Source organism: Talpa occidentalis, unplaced genomic scaffold, assembly GCF_014898055.3.
Source record: "Talpa occidentalis isolate TD23 unplaced genomic scaffold, MPIMG_talOcc4v2.1 talOcc4.3, whole genome shotgun sequence".
Classification (NCBI taxonomy): domain Eukaryota; kingdom Metazoa; phylum Chordata; class Mammalia; order Eulipotyphla; family Talpidae; genus Talpa; species Talpa occidentalis.
In genome coordinates, this window is record NW_023603184.1 from 24,528,064 (window position 1) to 24,551,488 (window position 23,425).

At 36.6% G+C, this 23,425-nt stretch overlaps 2 protein-coding genes across 2 annotated transcripts; both read left to right on the forward strand.

The window, feature by feature from the left end:
* Positions 1-10,464: 10,464 nt before the first annotated feature.
* LOC119254559 (olfactory receptor 491-like) lies at positions 10,465-11,397 on the forward strand. Its single transcript, XM_037521671.1, has one exon. The coding sequence runs from the start codon at positions 10,465-10,467 to the stop codon at positions 11,395-11,397; it is 933 nt and encodes a 310-aa protein (XP_037377568.1).
* A 10,007-nt stretch (positions 11,398-21,404) lies between these two features.
* LOC119254560 (olfactory receptor 491-like) lies at positions 21,405-22,178 on the forward strand. The gene has a single exon (XM_037521672.2). It carries the CDS (start codon positions 21,420-21,422, stop codon positions 22,176-22,178), a length of 759 nt encoding a protein of 252 aa, XP_037377569.1. The 5' UTR covers positions 21,405-21,419.
* The last annotated feature ends 1,247 nt before the right edge of the window (positions 22,179-23,425 follow it).

Below are 23,425 nucleotides of genomic sequence, written 5' to 3' on the forward strand. Positions count from 1 at the left end.
TGGGGAAGAAACACATTGGATGCTCCATGATGGAGTCCTATGGGTTTTTAGTGGTGGATATGGTGTGGCAACAGTGCCTGAAGGGGACCATCTTATAACTCTACATGAGAAACAACACTGTGAATCAATGATATCTCTAAGAATGTTCATCTATTTATCTATTTATGGCAATTGCCTCTTCACTTTAAGCCATTTTGCTTATGAAAAGTTTGAATGGAATTACCTCCTTCAAAGAGTCCTGGAAATTGTCTATGAAAAGAATAAAAGAAATTTGGGTTCATACTGGGAATGAAATATGTATTTAACATAGAAAAATCAATAAACTAAGTTCTAAAACTAGTAGATTTACATGATAATAAATAAGTTCAGAAAATACCTTAATCTCAACATCCATTTAAGATAATAAAAATCTTAGCAAAAGTAGAGAGAAGAAAACACACTTGATTGAGAGAAAACCTATTTCTGTTTGAAACATCAAAAAGTTTCCCTTCATGTCTGAGAAGAAAGAGATGCCTCTTAGCAGTATTTCTATTTTCCTTGGTATGATGGCACTATTAAGTCACTACATTAAGGTAAGATGGAAAGACGTTAATAAAGTGCCATAGATACTATTTATGTAGAAAATAAGGAAGTACAGATATATTTTCTGTCGGTCCGTCCCGCAGGCTGACAGGGTTCAGGAACATGGAGGAGGGGCTGGGGATGAAAAACGCTTCTACTCACATGGATGGCTGCAGGAACTCACGCTTTATTACCGAGGGGGCAGGGATATATATATGAAAGTCTGAGCATGCGCTTTTCTTGACTTGCGCATGCGCTTTGGTCTGCGCATGCACTTCATGTGGCTTGCGCATGCGCTTTGGTTATTGACAGCTCCCCCGGTTTTACTTTCTGCGCATGCGCTTTCCATGGACCTTGCACCTTTCTGTTAAGATTGCATTAGATTTGTAGTTCTTTCGGTTGGCGGAAGCGAACACTACCTCAGGTCCCTCTGTCAGCCAGAAAGCAGCATGGCCAAGGCGGTATTGCCAAAGTTAAGTTTTGCGTCTGTTATTGACAGCGGACACACAAGGGCCTGTCTTAGGTTGTGGCAGGTATGCACCCATGCTTACCCGTCATGGCTGTCCGCCACCTGGATTCCGGATAAGGTGACGGTGCTGTCTTAGGTTGCTATGGGGCACACCACCATCTTACCCGTCATTGGCCTACAAGTGGTCTAGCACAATGTTTATCCAGACATTGGGTCCTGAGAAGGCTGTAATGGGGAATAGCACACATGTTTAAGCGCTACTCGTAAGTTTTTGCGTCTGTTCCATTGATGCCACAAGATGACAAAAATGACCCCTAGACAGAGGAAAATTAGACTGAGGAGAGAGACCACTCCACCTAAGGATTTGACCAATCCCCAAGCTTTGGAGAGCCAGGAGAGGGCTTGATTGGGATTAATAGTGAGGATTTGATTAGCCAATTGGACAGTAAATTTAAGAAAGGTTGGTTCCATGGGCCGTGCAGGTAGTCATTAAGGGAATGAACTTGGGAGGAGTAGTTGGATACAACAGCAGGGGTAATGCAGGTGAAGGCGTAGGTAGGCATACAGGGGATATGAGCAGTTAAAGTCAGTAAATTGATTTCTTCCTGTATTAAGGAAACTTGTTGATTCAACTGGAGTAGTCCTACTGAGAGATGGTTATTGATGGAATTTTGTGTGAGAAAGGTGCTGGAGACTCTTTCTGAGAGAAGGTTGATGGTATCTGCATTGAGTACGGAGTTGGATAGAGCTAGGCCGCTGACCACCGTGGACCCAGCTGTCAGCGTCGAGAAGACGGAGATCAAGGCGCCAACAACCAATGCCAGACCTGCTTGTCGATTTCGGATGATTACCTGAGAAGTAGACTCAGACACATTGACAGGCATAATAACGACCTTAGGGAAACGCATGACAACGAAGGAATTGCTGAGGGTTTTAGACCAACAAGAGGAAAGGTGACAGCTACAATTGAGGGAGGATTGATTGTTGAATGTTAGATTGAAAGACACTATAGAAAGGAGTCCAGTGGTGGAATTGGTAGACAAGAATGATGGGAGAATACCCCCCTTTCTAGAATCAAGAGGGATCCATTTACTAGACCCAGATTTCGTTGTTCGGTTCAAGCAAAGGTATTCAGATGGTATTATCTTTAAACCTAAGAATTTCTGAAGCACTTCTGTAGAGTTAAGTAATTCAAGGCCATGGCTCTACAGGCTGTACCTGAAGAGTAATATTGTACAGTAGTCTTTTTTCCTTATTTAAATAAAAGTTTGTATTGTGGTTGGGATTTTGAGGTTAAATTTTGGCTCTGCTACTTAACAGTGGTGTTTTTGTGTAGCTTATCTCAGTCTGACTCATACATAAAATGGGATTATTACCTACCTTATGGGTTGTTGAGAGGGTTCAAACTAAACGAATGCATGGAACACATTAAAACGTTGATTATACACTACAGGATTAGAGTGGACAGTAATCAGTACTATGTGAACACGGTGGTTAATACGGAAGTTCTCTGGAATAGCATTGTTTAAGGTGTAAGGTTTGGTTGAATTTTACTTAAAGTATCACTGGGGACTATCACCCTCTAAATATTTTTTTATCATGTTAAAATTTTGTGGCTCTGCTAGTTTATTTTTTAACTTACATTTAGAAAAGAAGAAAAAAAATGAGCACACTGGGATGAAATAAGTAGCAGAGGCATGCAGAGAACTAATCTATATGGCGGCTAGGTGAAAACACTTTTTGCCTATTTTTTAAGATACTTTATCAAATACAAGTGAACAGACTTTTTTAGATTATGGTGAAATTTATTATATTAATTTAAGTATGTAGATAACCTTTTACAGCTATGATAATATAAATAGAGGAATATTAACTACAGAAATAATATGTAAAGAGAAACTCCTAGGTGTTTTCCTCGCGGGATGTTTGAGAAAGGCTTGAGGAGGTGGATTTTGAAAGAGCAGAAGTGAGGGACTGCACAAGCTCCCGGAAGTAGAGTGGGAAGGGAGGGATACCGCCGATTTTTGGTTGATGGGGGTGGTCTATCATAGGGAGGTGGATAGTCTGATTGTCCTCCACATACCCCTCGTCTGAAGAGGAATTTCCCCCTGGATTTGAGAATTGAGAAGGGGGGGTTTCCGTGGCTGAGCTTGCCGTGGCCGAGCATGTGGCGGGCATAGTTTCGCTTTCGGATTGAGCCGCAGAGCTCAATGCCTCAGCCACTAGTTCACAAGCAGCTGCTCCCCCATCACTAAGGGTATCATAGACTAGTTGCCACACAGAAAGAATACGGGGGGAACAGTTTGGGGTCCATAAAGGTCCCTGTGAAGAAGGAAGTCTACTTTGACCTTTTCCCAGTTTCATACTGAGACAGTGTCCTGCTGAAAGAACCATTTGCTGGTATTTGCGAGGACTGAGACTAGATTATGAAAGGTCTGAACCTTAATGGGAGTTCCATAATGTTTAAGCAGAAGTTGTAGGGCTCTAACAAGTTGGCCCTTGGACATGGTATTGCCCATGATGCCGATCACTTACCTAATCCTTACCTTACTGATAGATCGGTCCCTCAGAGGATCCCTCGTACTCGTGCCCCCCCCATTGGGCGCCACTTGTCGGCCGTCCCGCAGGCCAACGGCGTTCAGGAACATGGCGGAGGGGCTGGGGATGAAAAACGCTTCTACTCACATGGATGGCTGCAGGAACTCACGCTTTATTACCGAGGGGGCAGGGATATATATATGAAAGTCTGAGCATGCGCTTTTCTTGACTTGCGCATGCGCTTTGGTCTGCGCATGTGCTTTACGTGACTTGCGCATGCGCTTTGGTCTGCGCATGCACTTCATGTGGCTTGCGCATGCGCTTTGGTTATTGACAATTTTCAGAATTAAAGACATCTCTAGCAAGTTGATGAACACAAAACCAATATAAAATTGAATTATTTTTCTTTATATTAGCAACAAGCAAATAGAAAATGAAACTTTAAAAAATTAATAATAGGACATAGTGTTTATGCATAGGGGAGTGGGCATGGAATGTCCCAGAGAAGAAAAGAGAATGAAAGATTACAGAGATATTTAAAGAGTTAGTGAAACGTCACAAGCCTGGAAGAAAATTTTAAAAATTAAGTTACAAAAACCAAAATGCAGTTAATGCAAGCAAGGTGAACACACATACACACACACACACACACACACACACAGAGTTGTAACCATAATAGCAAAATGTTGAAAAGTAAATCCTAAGAACAAGAGAAAAATAATTGCATTGTACACAGGGAGCAGTGACATGATTAATGACTGGTTTCTATTTGGAAATCATGGGGCCAGATTCCTAGGAGTGGACTTGCTGGGCCATATGGTAACTCCATTTTTATTAGTTTGAGAAACTTCCACACAGCTTCAGTAGTGGTTGGACCAGTTTACAGTCCCACCAGCAGTATAGGAGAGTTCCTTTTTCTCCACATCCTCACCAACATTTATTGATGCCAACTTTTTTAATATGTGCCATTCTCAAACACAAAAACATTAACTCAAAACTATACCTGAAACCCTATGTTTATTGCAGCACTATTTAAAACAGTTAAGATATGAAAACAACCCAAATATCCAAAGATAGATGACTGGATTGAGAAGGTGTGGTATATATACACAATGGAATATTACTCAGCAGTCAAAAAAGATAAACTCATGCCTTTCTCAGCAACATGGATGGAACTGGAAAGAATTATGCTTAGTGAAATAAGTCAGAAGGAAAAAGAAAAAATATGAGCTGGTTTCACTTACAGAGGAATATAGGGAAACCAAAAGAGGTATCAGAAAAAAGAAATAATTATAGTAAATAAAACTCAAAATTAACAGGTAACTATAAATCAGAGATACTCCACAGGGGAGGGGGAGGAAGAGGGATCAAAACAGAGGAAGGAAGAGCACAAGGGACTATGGTGATGGTGCATGGGTGAATTAGTGATGGAAATTTTATGGGAACTACACCTGAGAGGAGAAAGCATACATTGTACAAAAATGAAGAATGATGTAAAATATATACAAATAAAATAAATAAATTACCAACATACAAGAGTAGATTATTCTACTCTTGCTAAAAATTATATACAATGTTGTGAAAATATATCAGTACTTTGTACATATATTGTCTTGGGAAGAAACACGTGAATATGTTTGACATGGTTATTTGGGATGAAAGGATAATGTAATGGGTGGATTTAATTTCTTTTTATATACTTGTGCACTTTTTCCAAATTATCTTCAATAAACAAGTGTTTCTTTTGGAATTTAAAAAAAAGAAGAAGAACACATGGTGGCCAGAATCTAATGGAATGAATTATTCAAAGTTGTAAAAGGGAAAATAAACATTCAATGAAGACTGTTAAAACTGTAAAATCGTCTATTGATTATGAGAAATGAAGAAATTTTGGGATAAACCAACTGAGAAAATTTGTTACCAGGGAAGCTAAGCTTCCATAAAAGATGACATTAAATTATAGGCTGTAGGAAATAATTCTAGGGACTATTACTATAGTCCCAATGACAACATATAGTGCTACCCATGATTGAAGGGTGCTTTATGTGCTGGAGAGCAGAGATTAAATTCAGTTGGCAGGTTGAATAAATCAGTAATTAAATGAAAGATGGACTTCCTTTCAGCTTCTCAGATCTTAGGGCACACTGGTCACTGCCATTTCCCAAAAGAACAATATATTAGTTTAAATTTGTAGAAGGATTGAACAAGGTTTCAATTTGCTGAAAAAACAGCTCTGGATTTGGGCAACTTTCTTTAATCTGATGTTCCAAGCCACTATGCTCCTTTGTAATAATTTAAGTAATTTTAAATAGGACTGATGAATTTGGGAAGCTGTATATTGCAGAAAAAATATTTTGAAGGTTTCAGGGTAAAGGACATATTCCACATGGGAGTACGGATTTTCAAAAGGGGCATAGGACAATGAACAATGCAAGAAGAAGCATTCACCCTTGAATAGACCTCGAAGTTGGAAAATGATGGTTGCATATAATAAATCACTTGGAAAGCAGCTTCTTATCAGATTTGTCGAAAGAACTCAAAGAATGAGAGATCCCAATGGTCAGCTTTAGATTCATGAAAAGGAAAGATATTTAATGTGCTGCCTCAAAGGAATCTGCATGTTTAGATGCTTCAGAAGAGTTTCTTTTAATTGTTCTGCTGAGGGATGGGGAAAAAATTTCAAGACACATATATGAGGAACAATACTGTGTATACTGAACTCCGTTATAAAAATCACCTTTAATTTTTTTCTATAGCTATATAGCCACTAGGTCAAATCACTTTATCAATCACTAAATCAAATAATTTACTTGATTAGTATTTACTTCTTCATGATAATGTTCTCCTTTAATTTAACTCAAAGGTCATTTGAATTGAATACTACTTTGACTTCCTCCTAGTCTATCCAGTTACAAATTATTCTCAATGGTAGATGTTTCTGAGAAACCAAGAACTGCATTTCATTAAGCAAGAGGGAAGGGATTACAAGGGTAACCATAGTATATAGATGCTCCTCTGGGGAGGCAACTTGGTCTTAATGAGTTACCTGGCTCAAGAAGTCATTTCTGCACTATAAGCCTAAAAGCCCTTTTCTCAAAAGGGCAAAAACAACAGGCCTAGGGGACTTGTCATGTCCTATAAAGTCCTATTCTCCATCCCACCACACACAGACACCCACTTGCATCCTCACAGCATGTAACTGTTCCTTGACCAAGAGGGGCCGTCAAAGGTTCATAATGCCAAGTACGCAGGGCACAGCAACCTACAAAACTAACAGGGAAGATCTGATTTATAAGGTTCTCTTTGGAATTCAGCATTGACTAATCTAACTCTGAGCGGTGAGTGCAAAATTTATGGATTTTGTTTAAATAATTTACCTTTTTATTTCATGAGAAATTGAAAATACCCTGTCACCAATATCAACTCTTGAACCCTGTGAAAACTGAGGCCTCCACAAGAGATGCCCTGCAGAACGGTCACCTGGGCACCCAAACCAGGCTGCTCAGGGTTCCAAGGGAGGTGTGGATGGTCTGCAGGAGCCAAAGCCACTGGCAAGCTTCGATACTGACACTATGAGAAGGAAATCAGGAAGGAGCCACCTCATCATCCTACTGTATGAGAGTCATAGTCCTATTTATTATCCAAAGAGACCCAGGCACTGAAAGAAAGAATATTTGAGATCAGATTCCCTGCCCCAGTATCAAGCATGAATGGGATGCCAAAGGGAAGAACTCTGGAAATAACCCTTAATGGCCAACAAGAGGAAGGGAAGGGAATCATCAGTTGGCATATTATTCTTCCCATGAAATTTTTAATTTTTAGGCTTTTAAATATTTTGAAGATGTTTTATGCTGCTATTCATCAAAGTAGATTCTTAAAACATTCAGACCTGAAATAACGTTGCTTGCACAAAATTGTTTCCAAAACACGAGCATCAGTAACACTGAGCAGAAAATCTCAGAATCATGTAAACCTGATTCTATCTTCTCCCTTTCTCCCCCAAAATGAGTCTTAAAAATACAAAATCTGTAAGGAAGCAAATATAGGCAGACGTAATTAAAAATTAATCAGAGATAGATTAGCATGCTAAGAGTTTCAACCATATTCTATCCTTCATTACAGTTATAAAGATTTCTCAAGAGATTGGGAATAATTATTGATGTTAATTGAAAATTTAAATTACAAAATGAAATATGCAGTATGACTGCATTCTACTTACATGTGCCCAAAACTAAAATCTCCAAATCAATAATGAGGTATTGCTCAGTTAAAACATTGTGAACCTTCCCTCAGATGTTAATTACATGTGGAAAAAAATTAAATGCATACCAAAAAAGATCTGCAAATTTGTAGAATTTACCTGCAGGGGTTGAGGGGTTGTTACTTAGCTGAAGTAGATAGAAAGAAATGATGTTTACAAGTGAAATTTTTAGGTCACTAAAATAAGTCTGATTTATGCTTTTGATTTTATAATATTTGAATGAGATATTTTAGTAATATTTTCATGCTTCTATTTAATCACTCTGATAAATACAACTTCATTTCCTAATTTTCAGAGTCTTTTTATGCCTTGAAATCATTGCATTGACTGTGGTGATTTCTTTGACCTTATTCTTTTTGTAATTGATTCTGTTTTCTAGAACTGCCTGAAATCACTGGAACTCAGCATTGGACACCACTCTATGGCCAAACATGGAGAAGGTATGAACTCAACAAAACAATGAGAAACAGCGAGCACTTGGTATTTTCGTTATAACATATCATGGAGATTATCTTACTTGGAGCACAGACTACACTTGCTTTGTATTATTGCCTTAAGAAAAATGTCTAGGAATGACATTATCTTAAAAGTATACCATTGTTTCTTGCATTGTCCCCCAAATGTTTATCCAATTTGCAAAATGACTAGTTTTAACTGTATAAAGTTATGAACAGTGAAATGTCCAAAATTAGTGTGAGTTAATTTAACTTAAGGTCTGCTACAGAGTCACTTATATGCAGGTCTCAAAATTCTGTTTTTAGGAATTATAATGTGACAAAATTTTATATTGACACATAAAAGTTCTAGATTAAAAGTTATCTAAATGTTTTAAAAGCTATATTAAAATATATACAAAGGAAAATAAATCACCTGAAATAAATCACCCAAGAGATAATAGTTAATTGTGTGATATTGTTAGTGGCCTGACTTGAGACAAATGCTTACTTGGAATGTTCCAGTGTTTCCTCAAACATGGTTATGTTATTAAGAAAAAAAATTACTTAGATTAATTTTATAAACATCTTTATGATGTAACATTGCAGTATAACATCATGTAAGCTTCCCATGTGGATGATTATAAATTTGTGTATACTATTATGTTCTCTGCTGAAGGTCCAACTCCATATTTCACCAAGCAAATGACACCTTGTAGCTTAATTTCCCACCCTTTCTTCCTTCTCTTGGTAACCACTAATTTGATCTTATAGCTTCAAAGTTTATTTTTGTTTTAGTTAGGTCATTCAATCGTTTGTTATTATGTACTACAGAAAAGTAAAATCACAGGGTGTTTGACATCTTCATCTGACTCTATTATCTTCATTGTCTTATCTCACAAGGACTGTTTTTTTTTTTCTTAAGCTTTATTTTATTTATACAAGGGCTGCAGTGTAAGCCGGAGTTGTGGGAGATGTGAGGATTCAAAGAGATGAGTAGGGGCCAGAACAGACAAATTGACTGAAATACACTACAGAGGGGAGTAGCGGGAGAGACAGGAGAGGTCTGCTGTACCATGTGTGTAGCTCCCTGGCCTGGGATCAAAACCCTGCTTCAGTGGCTGCTGATAGGTTCATAGTGCTGAGACATAGCCCATTGTTCTAAGGAAAGCCTCAGGAATGGATTATTTGAGACCATTGAAATAATCATGCATTCACGTCTCAACATGTTGCTTTTTCAGCCTGTTTCGTACCTAAGCATGACTATCTGTCAAACATACAAAACACAGAGCAATTGAGAATATGAACAAGTTAGGAAGAGTGAAACAGAAACAGCAAACAACAGAAATCATAACCGGAATAAACAACGGCAATTCTGATATCTTCAATAGGTGAGGTCCATACAGTGATAGGAGTCTTGGATACAAATGAATCTTGATAGATGAGGAGAAGTAACACAAGATAGTGATGGTGGGAGGTGGGAGATAGCCAAGCAGGAGACAGAGCAAATCAAAGGTCAGAGAGGGTAGAGAACACTGAGGTGACTCTAAACAGATAGGGAAGATTGGTAAGTACAGATGTTGGATGAAAATATTCTCAGGGACAAGCAAAGAATCACATATATGTGATATAATACATATAAGATATATACTTAGCACAGGATATGGTCCTAAAGAGTCTAGGTTTATTGTGACATAGTGAGAAGGAAGTGAAAAACATAACAAACCCAATATGACATGATATACTTTTTACTTTGGCAGTTACATTGTGATCTAGAAAGGTTGGAGGGATATATATATATAGATACAGATACAGATGCAGATATAAATATAGATATAGATACAGATATATATAAAATGAAGGGCAAAATGACCAGATATGGAGAACACTAATTTGAGATATTAGTTGGATTTTCAACTGAGACTTCCAATAAGTAATGTAAACTATATATCTGGACTTTGAGCAAGATCTGTCTAACTGTCAAGGTTGAGAGATGGAGAAAAAGATATAAGCAAAATCTCAGTGAGGGTGAATCAGTCTGTTCTCTTGCAAAGAAGAAACAAACAAAAGTCCTGTAGAGCAATGTTTTCAGGCTGGGAGCAGAAGCAAGGAGTCTGAATAACCAAAGAAAACAACAAATTGTTCTGTAAGCATGGACTAAATAATATTTGCATTTCCCTCAACAGGCATCATTCACAGAGATGGAGGTTGGGAACAACACTGGCGTGACAGAGTTCATCCTATTGGGGTTAACAAAGGACCCTGCAATTTGTGCCATTTTGTTTGTGATATTTCTAGCAATCTATACTGTTACGTTGGTAGGCAACATCAGCATAATCACATTAATAAGAACCTGTTCCCAGCTCCATACACCCATGTATCTCTTCATCAGCCATTTGGCTTTTGTAGATCTTGGGTTTTCCTCTTCAGTCACACCTTTAATGCTTACAGGATTCCTTGGATATGGAATGATGCTCCCTGTCGCTGGCTGTGAAGCCCAGCTTTGTTCTGTGATCTCATTTGGTACAACTGATTGCTACCTGTTGGCTGCCATGGCCTATGATCGCTACATGGCCATCTGCTCTCCCCTGCTCTACCCCACCAAGATGTCGCCCAGAGTCTGCAACCTCTTAGTGGGAGCTTCCTACTTTGGTGGGTTTGGGAATGGTGGGGCATATACTGTCTTGGCAGTGATTCTGTCTTTTTGTGGCCCAAATGAGGTAGACCATTTTTTCTGTGATTTTGCCCCTCTAGTGAAACTTTCTTGTTCTGATGTCTCCATCATACAAATTATCTCCTCCATCCTTGCTGCATTTGTCATTGTGACTACAGTATTAGTCATCTCTCTCTCTTACATCTTCATCCTCACCACCGTCCTGAAGATGCGCTCCACAGAAGGACGACACAAGGCCTTATCCACCTGCACCTCGCACCTCACAGCAGTCACTCTCTTCTTTGGAACCGTTACCTTCATATATGTCTTGCCCAAATCTGCTTACACAACACACCAGAACAAAATCATATCCGTGTTCTATACAGTAATGATCCCCATGTTGAACCCCCTGATTTACAGTCTGAGGAACAAAGATGTCAAGGAGGCCTGGAGAAAGGCAACTGTCAGAATATATTCTTAGCATCCATCTTTTTATTGCAGTTAGGACCTACTAAAAACTTACTCCTTTTATTAAAATCATAGTTCTTCTAATTCACTCTTTAGACACTAATAAACCAATGGGTAGATTCTTGGATTCAGTGATAGTGTTTGTAATAATTAACAATATTTTTAACATCTGTAGGTGCCAAATACTCTATTTACCAAACAATAAATCTCACTTACCATGCAAAGTACTTATTACTTAGAAAAGTAGCTATGTAGATAGTAATTTTCTTAGTATTACATAGAAAGGTATAGTATTGTAAGGCACTATTCTAAACACATCTCATATATTAAGTGTTTTATTTCTTAGAATTATTCTATGAAGTCATTATTATCTTCATATAATAGCTCAATCACCTGGAACACAGAGAAATTAAGAAGTTAGCCAAAATCCTGAAGGTAAGAAGCTGTTTGACCAGTTGTTTAATGTTAAAGTCTGGACACAAAACCATTTAATTTTCACAGCATTTCCATGGAATAGTAATATAAATATCCCTTGATTGATAGAAAGGAATATAGCGTCTTAGGGAATTCTGTAGTTTATTCAGAGATATGTGCATGCACGTCCACAGGTTATTGATCTAGAGTATTTGAATAGGGCCTAAAGCCTAATATTTTACTTTTTACTGTATAGAATAAATGCTACCCACCATAGGTCTAGCTAGTGATGATTCTAAAACAAGGAAAAATAAAACCTGGGAAACCTGAACTGTTTCCGTCTTTTAGGAAATCATGTCTGGAAACCATACTCACATGATTTGATAGGATGTCTATACATAGTTATGCACATAATAAAGACAAATTATCCACTTGTCATTATTCATCACTATGTGTCTTCATTTTGGGGCAGAATTGGAAAAGGGTATCTTTAAGTTCTAAGCACAGCATTTAATCTCTTGCTCATAAGCCCACTACCACAGTCTGGATTTAAAATCCATTAAAAAACTAGAAATACTATCAATATTGTACTAAAATTTCTAATTGGGTAATGACCAGGTCTTATTTACATCATCATTGTGTATCAGAAAGCCCAACTGAATGTTTTAATAGAACACCTACTTAGAGCCTTTGAAAGAAAGATTTATCATAAAAGTGCTTGTCTCAGTGCCAAGGAATGAGTGAAGTGGACTCGGAGATAAAATGGAAAATTTTAAAAAATGGAAAAAAAATATTTTAAGTAAAAATATAATGTATCTATGATATTATGAAACTTTCATTGTAATTTACAAAACAAAGATTGAAAATAACAAAAATAAATGAAAATATGGAAATTACTACATAATTGGTAAAAGAAAACAATTCCTATATTTATGATTCTGACAAAAATACATTTTGTTTTTTCCCATAGCAATTGATTGGAAAGTCAATATTTTCTAACTGTCTGAATACAACTGGATGTCCATTTTAATTTATATATGACAATAATGAACTGAGGTAGTTCAGACTTCACATATTTAAGGACTCAGTCCCACAAGACTTCCTTCACTCTAGACACCAAATGCATGTAATGGATCCCAAGGGTGCCCAAACTTACATCCAATATACAGTGAAAAAACATTTTATGCCAACTCTATATGAATCAAATTTCTACGAAAAGTTTATAAAACTAGAACCACTAAAAGATTAAAAGAGAAAAACAAAAATACAAAAAAATGTTTTTTAGACATGACACATAAAATAACAAACTGCTACAAAAATAAATTATTAATCTCAACTTCTGTCCTTAGTGCATTGTGGGTTAATAATAAAACAATAATAATTAATGATGTTAATAGTAACCTCAATACTTTGTTTTGAGTGATATGTACTCAAATATTCTGAATGTAGAGGAATCAAGTTCTCTGATTTCAGATATTTAGTCCCTAGTGTAATGTCACCATCTAATGACGTCAGTGCACCTACTGGTATAGAGAATCTGAGCTGGGTAATCAAGCATTTATACTCCAAGCCCAAGAAGTCCAACTTGTGAAACCCCAAATAAGTATCAAGTTGAAAAATGTGGACTCATTCCATGTTATAGGAAAGCAGGTCTGAGCACCACAATCACATGATTTCCTGGAATTCAATCCATATTTAAACACATGTTAAAAACAAACCATTCCATCTGGCATAATGGTTAATATCCATTTGTAGATATCTTCATTTGTATGAAGACATTTTTATCTAATCATTGCCATTCATGTGTCATTAACAATCAGAGTTCTTAGTCAGGATTTATAAAAAATAGTGCCACTGAAGAGTCTAAAAATATTGCCAAAGATTAGTTAAGTTGTTCTAGGTCATACAGATCAAATAAGGGCGAAGAAAAGGTTTAAACCCATGTAGTCCAGCTCCAGAGTATGGTCTTAAGGAAAAACCAGAACCACTCCAAGCCCCTCCAAGGCAGTCTTCAAAGCTGGCAGGAGTATGATTTGTGTTTTATACAGACAAATCCAGGTCAAATCAGTTGCCTGTCATTAGTGATAGAGAGGAGGAAGGGGTGAGATGCCCTGTGAAAGTGGATGTAACTAACAGATGAGGCACCTACTGAATGACAGAAGATGTTTGCACATCAAACATCTGACAAGAACCTGATAATAAAGATGCACAAAAAGCTCATACAACTCAACAAAAAGAAAACAAGAAAGGCAATCTAATAATGGGCAGGACAGCTAAAAAAAAAAAGCCCTTCTCCAAAGAAGATATGCATGGCCATCAAGCACATGAAAAAATGTTCATCATCACTTATCTTCAGGGAAATACAAATCAAAACATGAGATACCATCTCACACCTATCAGAATGGCCCATCTCAAATGACCAGAAACAACAGGTGCTGTGAGGCTGTAGAGAAAGAGGAACCACTTTACACTGTTGGTGGGAATGGAGACTGGTCCAGCCCCTGTGGAGAGCAGTATGGAGGTTTCTCAAAATATTACAAGTGAAGCTACCATATGACTTGGCAACTTCAGTCCTTGGTATGTACCTGGACTCTCATTTGAAGGTCTATCTGCACTCCCTGTGTTTACAGCAGCACTAGCCACCCGTGGACGACCTAAGCACCCCAAATAGATGATTGGATTTGGAATTTTGGTATAAATTGTTTGGTATAAATTGTTCCATTGTTTGGTATAAATAAACAAAGGAATACTACTCAGTATAAGTAAAGATGTACTCTTGCCTTTGTAATAACTTTGATGGGACTGGAAGGGATTATGCTAAACAAAGTGAGTCAGGAGAAAGACATACCATGGATGGTGCCACTTAAATGTGGAATATAGAGAAACAAAATAAAGCAGGACATCCAATTGTGGAACTGAGTCTTCCAGATGGAAAGGGGCTCAGGGAAAGAGAGAACAAAGTGGACTATGATAGAGGCCAAGGGGTGTCTGGTGTGGATGTGTTGTGGGAATAGTGTCTGGGGGGACATCCTACACCTCTATGAGAAACAACACTGCAAACCAATGATAGCTTTAAATTTTTTATCTATTTACTTTATTTGTTTGTTTGTTTATGTTAATTATTTCTTTAAGCCATTTATACTTATGAATGATTTGAAAGGGATTCTCTCCTTCAAATAGTGAAGGAAATTGTATATGAAAATGACACTTCTTTAAGAGAAAGTTGGGTTTATTCTGGATGTAATATGTATTTAATATAGAAAATCAATAAACTAAATTCCAAACACTTGTAGATTAACATGATAATAAATTCAGAATGGACATAATTTTCAATATCCATGTAAGATTTTAAAAATCTTCGCCAAAAATCTTTCTTCTCTAGTGAGAAGAAAACAGACTGATGTAGGAAGAGCATATTTATGTTTGAAATTTCAAAAAATTTTCCTTTGTGTCTAAGAAGAAAGAGATGCCTCTTACCAGTATTGCTATTTTTCCTGGTGTGGTGGCACTATCCAGTCACTAGCGTAAGGTAAGATGGGCATAAGGCTATATTACAGTGCCATAGGAAAAAAAAAAAACTATTCATGTAGAAAATAAGAAAGTACAGGAATATTTTCAGAATTAAAGGCACCAACAAAAAATTCAATTATTTTTCTTTATATCAGCAACAACGAAATAGAAAATAAAACTTTAAAAATAATTTACAATAAAATAAAATAATTGCAGGGGGAAGGAGGGTGTAAAATGTCCCAGAGAACACACACACACACACACACACACACACACACACACACACACACTTGTGAACATAATAGGAAAATGTTGAAAAGTAAACCTTAAAAACAAGAGAAAAATAGCTGCGTTGGGCACAGGAAGCAGTGATATCATTAAGAGTTGGTTTCTCTTCAGAAAACATGGAATGAATTATTCGGACTTGTACAAGGGAAAAACATTCAATCGAGATTTTTAAAACTGTAAAATTTTCCATCAATTATAAAAAGATAAAAAAATTTTCAGATAAACCAACTCAAGAAAATTTGTTACCCAGGAATCTGAACTTTCATAAAAGAGGTAAAAATTATCAGCTGTAAGAAATAATTTTATGCTTAAAATTTGATGTATATAAAGGAGGGACATATAATGGAAATCAAAATGAGTTTGTGTGTGTTAGCTGGTAATTGGTAATATTTTCTTTTTATAGTTTGGGAGCTTGCACAAATCACATAATTGTGTAACCAACTCATTATATACGATGAAGTATATTGTTTTCAAGTATGAACCTGTATGTCCAAACTGCAGGATTTGAGTTTTTAAAAACCTGCAGTATAATAAACTTCAATATAATGAGCACATGCACATTTAAAATGTACAGTTTAATTATATTTATCTACTACATACAGCCATGGCTTTACTGTTCTCCCAATGATACACATGGTATTACCAAGATTAAAAAGTGCTTTATGTGTTAGAGAGCAGGGACTAACTTCAGTTGTTTGACAGGCTGAATAAATCAGTGATTAAATGAAAGATGGGCTTCCTCTCAGCTTCTCAGGTCTATAGAGCAATGCTCACTGCCACTGTCTTAAAGAACAATAAGTTAGTTTATTGTTCTAGAAGGATTGAGCAAGGTTCAGATCTGCTGACAGATCTGAACAGTTTTGGATTTGGGAAACTGTTTCTTTTTATTTGATGCTGCAAACCTCTATCTCCCTTTATAATAATTTAAGGACTTTTCAATAGGACTGATGAATTTGGGAATCTGTATGTTGCAGAAAATTATTTTGCTGGTTGATGTTGAAGGTGAGTCCAAATGACAGCAATATGATTTCAGAAGGGGCATGGGACAAGGATTGGTGCAAGAAGTAGAAGTGGTCAATCCTGAATAGAAATTAAGGATAAGGGATAAGGATAAGCCTTAGAGACATGAACAAGAAGGATATTTAATGTGCTACCTCAATGGGATGTGAGTGTTTAGATGCTTCAGAAGAGTTTTTTCTAATTGTCCTTTGAGGGATAGGGAAAAAAGTTCAACACATAATGAACAATACTGAGTGTAGTGAATCCCATTATAAAAATCACCTTTATTTTTTCTATAACCACACAATGACTAGGTAAAATCACTTCGTCAATCACTAAATCTAATGTTTTCCTTCCTTGCTATTTCTTCCTTAATTATAATGATCTCCTTTAATTTAACTCAAAGGTCATTTTAATTGAAAATTACTTGGACTTCATCCTAGTCTACCAAGTTACAAATAATTCTCAATGGCAGATGTTTCTGAGAAACCAGATTTGCATTTCATTAAGCAAGAGGGAAGGGATTACGAAGGTAACCATAGCATATACATACTCCTTTGGGGAGGCAACCTGGTCTTAATGAGTTACCTGGCTCAAGAAGTCATTTCTGTACAACAAGCCCCAAACCCTTTCCTCAAAGGGCAAAAACAACAGGCCTAGGGGACACGTCATGTCCTATAAAGTCCTACTTTCCATCCCACCACACACAGACACCCACCCACATTCTCACAGCATGTAACACTTCCTTGACCAAGAGGGGCCTTCAATGGTTCATAATGCCAAGTATGCAGCACACAGCACCCTACAAAGCTAACAGGGAAAATCTTATTTATAAGGTTCTCTTTGGAAGTCAGCATCAACTGTTCTTACTCTGAGCGGTGAGTGCAAATGTATGGATTTTATTTTAATAATTTACCTTTTTATTCCATGAGATATTGAAAATATTTGTCACCAATATTAACTCTTGACCCCTGTGAAAATTGTGGCCTCCACAAGAGATGCCCTGCAGAATGGTCACTCTGGGCACCCACCAAGGCTGCTCAGTGTCCCAGAGTTGTTATACATGTTCTGCAGGAGCCAAAGCCACTAGCTAGCTTCGATACTGACACTATGAGAAGGAAATCAGGAAGGAACCAACTCATCATCCTACTGTATGAGAGTCATAGTCCTATTTGTTATCCAAAGAGACCCAGGCACTGAGAGAAAGAATATTTGAGATCAGATTCCCTGCCCCAGTGGTCAAGCATGAATGGGATGCCAAAGGGAAGACTCTGGAAATAACCCTTAATGGCCAGCAAGAGGAAGGGAAGGGAATCATCAGCTGGTGTATTATTCTTGTCATGAAATTTTTAATTTTTAGGCTTTTAAATATTTTGAAGATGTTTTATGCTGCTATTCATCAAAGTAGATTCTTAAAACATTCAGACCTGAAATAACGTTGCTTGCACAAAATTGTGTTTCCAAAACATTAGCACCAGTAACACTGAGCAGAAAATCTCAGATTCATGTAAACCTGATTCTATTTTCTCCCTTTCTCCCCCAACATGAGTCTTAAAAATACAAAATCTGTAAGGAAGCAAATATAGGCAGATGTAATTAAAAATTAGTCAGAGATAGATTAGCATGCTAAGGAGTTTCAACTTTATTCTATCTATCATTACAGTTATAAAGATTGCTCAGGAGATTGGGAATAATTATTGATGTTAATTGAAAATTTAAATTACAAAATGAAATATGCAGTATGACCACATTCTACTTACATGTGCCCAAAACTAAAATCTCAAAATAAGTAATGAGGTATTGCTCAGTTAAAATATTGTGAATCTTCCCTCAGATGTTAATTACATGTGGAAAAAAAATTAAATGCATACCAAAAAAGATCTGCAAATTTGTCGAATTTACCTGCAGGGTTTGAGGAGTTATTACTTAGCTGAAGTAGATAAAAAGAAATTTACAAGTGAAATTTTTAGGTCACTAAAATAAGCCTGATTTATGTTTTTGATTTTATAATATTTGAATGAGATGTTTTAGTAGTATTTTCATACTTCTATTTAATCACTCTGGTAAATACAACTTCATTTCCCAATTTTCAGAGACTTTTTTGCCTTGAAATCATTGTATTGGCTGTGGTAATTTCTTTGCCCTTATTATTTGCAATTGATTCTTTTTTCTTAGAACAGCCTGAAATCACTGGAACTCTGCCTTGGACACCACTCTATGGCCAAACATGGAGAAGGTATGAACTCAACAAAACAATGAGAAACAGGGAGCACTTGGTATTTTCATTATAACAAATCATGGAGATTATCTTACTTGGAGCACAGACTATACTTGTTTTGTATTATTGCCTTAAGAAAAAGTCTAGGAATGACATTATCTTAAAAGTATACCATTTTTTCTTGCTATGTCCCCAAATGTTTATCCAATTTGCAAATTTACTAGTTTTAACTGTATAAAGTTATGAACAGTGTAATGTCAAAACAAGTGAATTAATTTAAAAAAATTTTTAAAAATATTTTTTACATCATTTTTCATTTTTGCACAATGTATGCATTTTCATCTTGGTTATATTCTACATACAATTCCCACCCCCTTTTTCTGACCCTAAGTGAGTTAATTTAAAGTAAGGTCTGCTACAGAATGACTTATTTGCAGATCTCAAAAATTCTGTTTTTAGGAATTATAATGTGATAGTTAAAAGTTATCTAAATGTTTTAAAAGTTATATTAAAAAATATACTAAGGAAAGTAAATCACCCAGAAATAAATTACCCAGATGATAATAGTTTGTCATATTGTTAGTGGCCTGATATGAGACAAATGCTTATTTGGAATGTTCCAGTGTTTTCTCAAACATGGTTATGTTATTTGTTAAGAAAAAAGATATTACTTATATAAATTTTACAAACATTTTTATTGATGTAACATTGCAGTATAACATCATGTAAGCTTCCCAGGTGGATGATTATAAATCTGTATATACTATTATATTCTCTGCTGAAGGTCTCACTCCATCTTTGACCAAGAAAATGACACCTTGTAGCTTATTTTCCCACCCTTTCTGCTTCTCTTGGTAACCACTAATTTGATATTACAGCTTCAAAGTTTATTTTTGTTTTATTTAGGTCATTCAATCTTTTGTTTCATTATGTACCACAGAGAAGTAAAATCACAGGGTGTTTGCCATCTTCATCTGACTCTACTATCTTCATTGTCTTATCTCTACAAGGACTGTTTTTTTTTTTTCTTAAGCTTTATTTTATTTATACAAGGGCTGCAGTGTAAGCCAGAGTCATGGGGAGGTGAGAGGATTCACAGAGACAAGTAGGGGCCAGAGAGACAAATTGACTGAAATACACTACTGAGGGGAGCAGTGGGACAGACAGGAGAGGACTGCTGCACCATGTGTGTAGCTCCCTGGCCTGGGATCAGACTCCCGCTTCAGTGGCTGCTGATAGCTTCATAGTGCTGAGACATAACCCTTTGTTCCATGGGAAGCCCCAGGACTGGATTATTTGAAGCCCCAGGACTGGATTATTTGAAACCATTGAAATAATCATGCATTCACTTCTCAACATGTTACTTTTTTAGCCTGTTTCATACCTAAGCATGACTATCTGTCAAACATACAAAACACAGAGCAATTGAGAATATGAGCAAGTTAGGAAGAGTGAAACAGAAACAGCAAACAACAGAAATCATAACCGGAATAAACAATGACAATTCTGATATCTTCAATAGGTGCGGTCCATACAGTGATAGGAGTCTTGGATACAAATGAATCTTGATAGATGAGGAGAAGTAACACAAAAATAGTGATGGTGGGAGGTGGGAGATAGCCAAGCAGGAGACAGAGCAAATCAAAGGCCAGAGAGGGTAGAGAACACTGAGGTGACTCTAAACAGATAGGGAAGATTGGTAAGCACAGATGTCGGATGAAAATATTCTCAGGGACAAAGAAAGAATCACATATATGTGATATAATACATATAAGATATATACTTAGCACAGTGTATGGTCCTAAAGAGTCTAGGTTTATTGTGACATAGTGAGAAGGAAGTGAAAAACATAACAAACCCAATATGACATGATATACTTTTTACTTTGGCAGTTACATTGTGACCTATAAGTGGACAAGAAGGAAGGTTGGAGGGGTAAAAAATATACATATATATTTATATATACATATTTATATTATATATATGTGTGTATATATATATGTGTGTGTGTGTATATATATATATATATATATATATATAGAGAGAGAGAGAGAGAGAGAGAGAGAGAGAGAGAAAATGAAGAGCAAAATGACCAGATATGGAGAACACTAATTTGAGATATTATTGAGATATTAGTTGGATTTTCAACTGAGACTTCCAGTAAGCAATGTAAACTATATATATGGACTTTGAGCAAGATGTGTCTAAATGTTAAGGTTGAGAGATGGAGAAAAAGTTATAAGCAAAATCCAGTGAGGGTGAATCAGTCTGTTCTCTTGCAAAGAAGAAACAAACAAAAGTCCTGTAGAACACATGTTTACAGGCTGAAAGCAGAAGAAAGGAGTCTGAATAACCAAAGAAAACAGCAAACTGTTCCATGAGCATGGACTAAATAATATTCCTATCTCCCTCAACAGGCGTCATTCACAGAGACGGAGGTTGGGAACCACACTGGTGTGACAGAGTTCATCCTATTGGGGTTAACAAAGGACCCTGCGATTTGTGCCATCTTATTTGTGATATTTCTAGCAATCTATACTGGTACTTTGGTAGGCAACATCAGCATAATCACATTAATAAGAACCTGTTCCCAGCTCCACACACCCATGTACCTCTTCCTCAGCCATTTGGCTTTTGTAGATCTTGGGTTTTCCTCTTCAGTCACACCTTTAATGCTTACAGGATTCCTTGGATATGGAATGACGCTCCCTGTCGCTGGCTGTGAAGCCCAGCTTTGTTCTGTGATCTCATTTGGTACAACTGAGTGCTTCCTTCTGGCTGTCATGGCCTATGATCGCTACATGGCCATCTGTTCTCCCCTGCTCTATCCCACCAAGATGTCCCCCAGAGTCTGTAACCTCTTAGTGGGAGCTTCCTACTTTTGTGGGTTTGGGAATGGTGGGACATATACTGTCTTGGCAGCAATTCTGTCTTTTTGTGGCCCAAATAAGGTAGACCACTTTTTCTGTGATTTTGCCCCTCTAGTGAAACTTTCTTGTTCTGATGTCTCCATCACACAAATTATCTCCTCCATCTTTGCTGGATTAGTCATTGTGTCTACAGTATTAATCATCTCTCTCTCTTACATCTTCATCCTCACCACCATCCTGAAGATGCGCTCCACAGAAGGACGACACAAGGCCTTATCCACCTGCACCTCACACCTCACAGCTGTAACTCTCTACTACGGAACCATTACCTTCATATATGTCTTGCCCAAATCTGTCTACACAACACACCAGAACAAAATCGTATCTGTGTTCTATACAGTAGTAATTCCCATGTTGAATCCCCTGATTTACAGTCTGAGGAACAAAGATGTCAAGGAGGCTTTGAGAAAGGCAACTGTCAGAATATATTCTTAGTATCCATCTTTTTATTGCAGTTAGGACCTACCAAAAGCTAACTCCTTTTATTAAAATCATAGTTCTTCTAATTCACTCTTTTAAGTACTAATCAATGGGTAGATTCTTGGATTCAGTGATAGCGGTGGTAATAATGAACAATATTTTTAAACACCTATAGGTGCCAAACACTCTACTTACCAAACAATAAATCTCACTTACCATGTAAAGTACTTATTACTTACAACAGTAGCTATGCAGATAGTAATTTTCTTAGTATTACATAGAAAGGTATAGTATTGTAAGGCACTATTCTAAACACATCTCATATATTAAGTGTTTTATTTCTTAGAATTATTCTATGAAGTCATTATTATCTTCATATAATAGATCAATCACCTGGAACACAGAGAAATTAAGAAGTTAACCAAAATCATGAAGGTAAGAAGCTGTTTGACCAGTGGTTTAATGTTAAAGTCTGGACACAAAACCACTGTGGTTCTGCATTTAATTGTCACAGCATTTCCATGAAATTGTAGTATAAATATCCCTTGATTGACAGAATGGAATACAGCATCTTAGGGAATTTTGTAGTTTATTCAGAGATATGTGCATGTACGTCCACAGATTACAGATCCAGAGCATTTGATAGGGCCAAAAGCCTAATATTTTACTTTCTACTGTTTTGAATAAATGCTACCCACCATAGGTCTAGCTAGTGATGATTCTAAAACAAGGAAAATAAAACCTGGGAAACCTGAACTCTTTCTGTCTTTTAGAAATTCAGATCTGGAAACCACACTCACATGATTTGATGGGATGTCTATACATAGTTACACACATAATAAAGACAAATTATCCACTTGTCATTATTCATCGCTATGAGTCTTCATTTTGGGGCAGAAGTAGAAAGGGTATCTTTATGTTCTAAGCACAACATTTAATCTCTTGCCCATAAACCTACTACCATAGCTTCGATTTAAAAATCCATTAAAAACCTAGAAATCTTATCAATATTGTACTAAAATTTATAATTGGATAATGACCAAGTCTTATTTACATCATCATCATGTACCAGAAAGCCCAACTCAAGCTTTACTAGAACACCTACTTAGAGCCTTTGAAAGAAAGATCTTTATCATAAAAGTGCTTATCTCAGTGCCAAGGAATGAGAGAAGTGAAGACTGGGAGATAAAATGGAAAATTTTAAAGAATGGAAAAAAATTACTTTTAAGTAAAAATGTAGTGTATCTATGATATTATGCAAA

Bases quoted from the DNA above. Each gene is read 5' to 3' on its own strand.
- LOC119254559 (XM_037521671.1), top strand. From the start codon at position 10,465: ATGGAGGTTGGGAACAACACTGGCGTGACAGAGTTCATCCTATTGGGG.
- LOC119254560 (XM_037521672.2), top strand. From the start codon at position 21,420: ATGTACCTCTTCCTCAGCCATTTGGCTTTTGTAGATCTTGGGTTTTCC.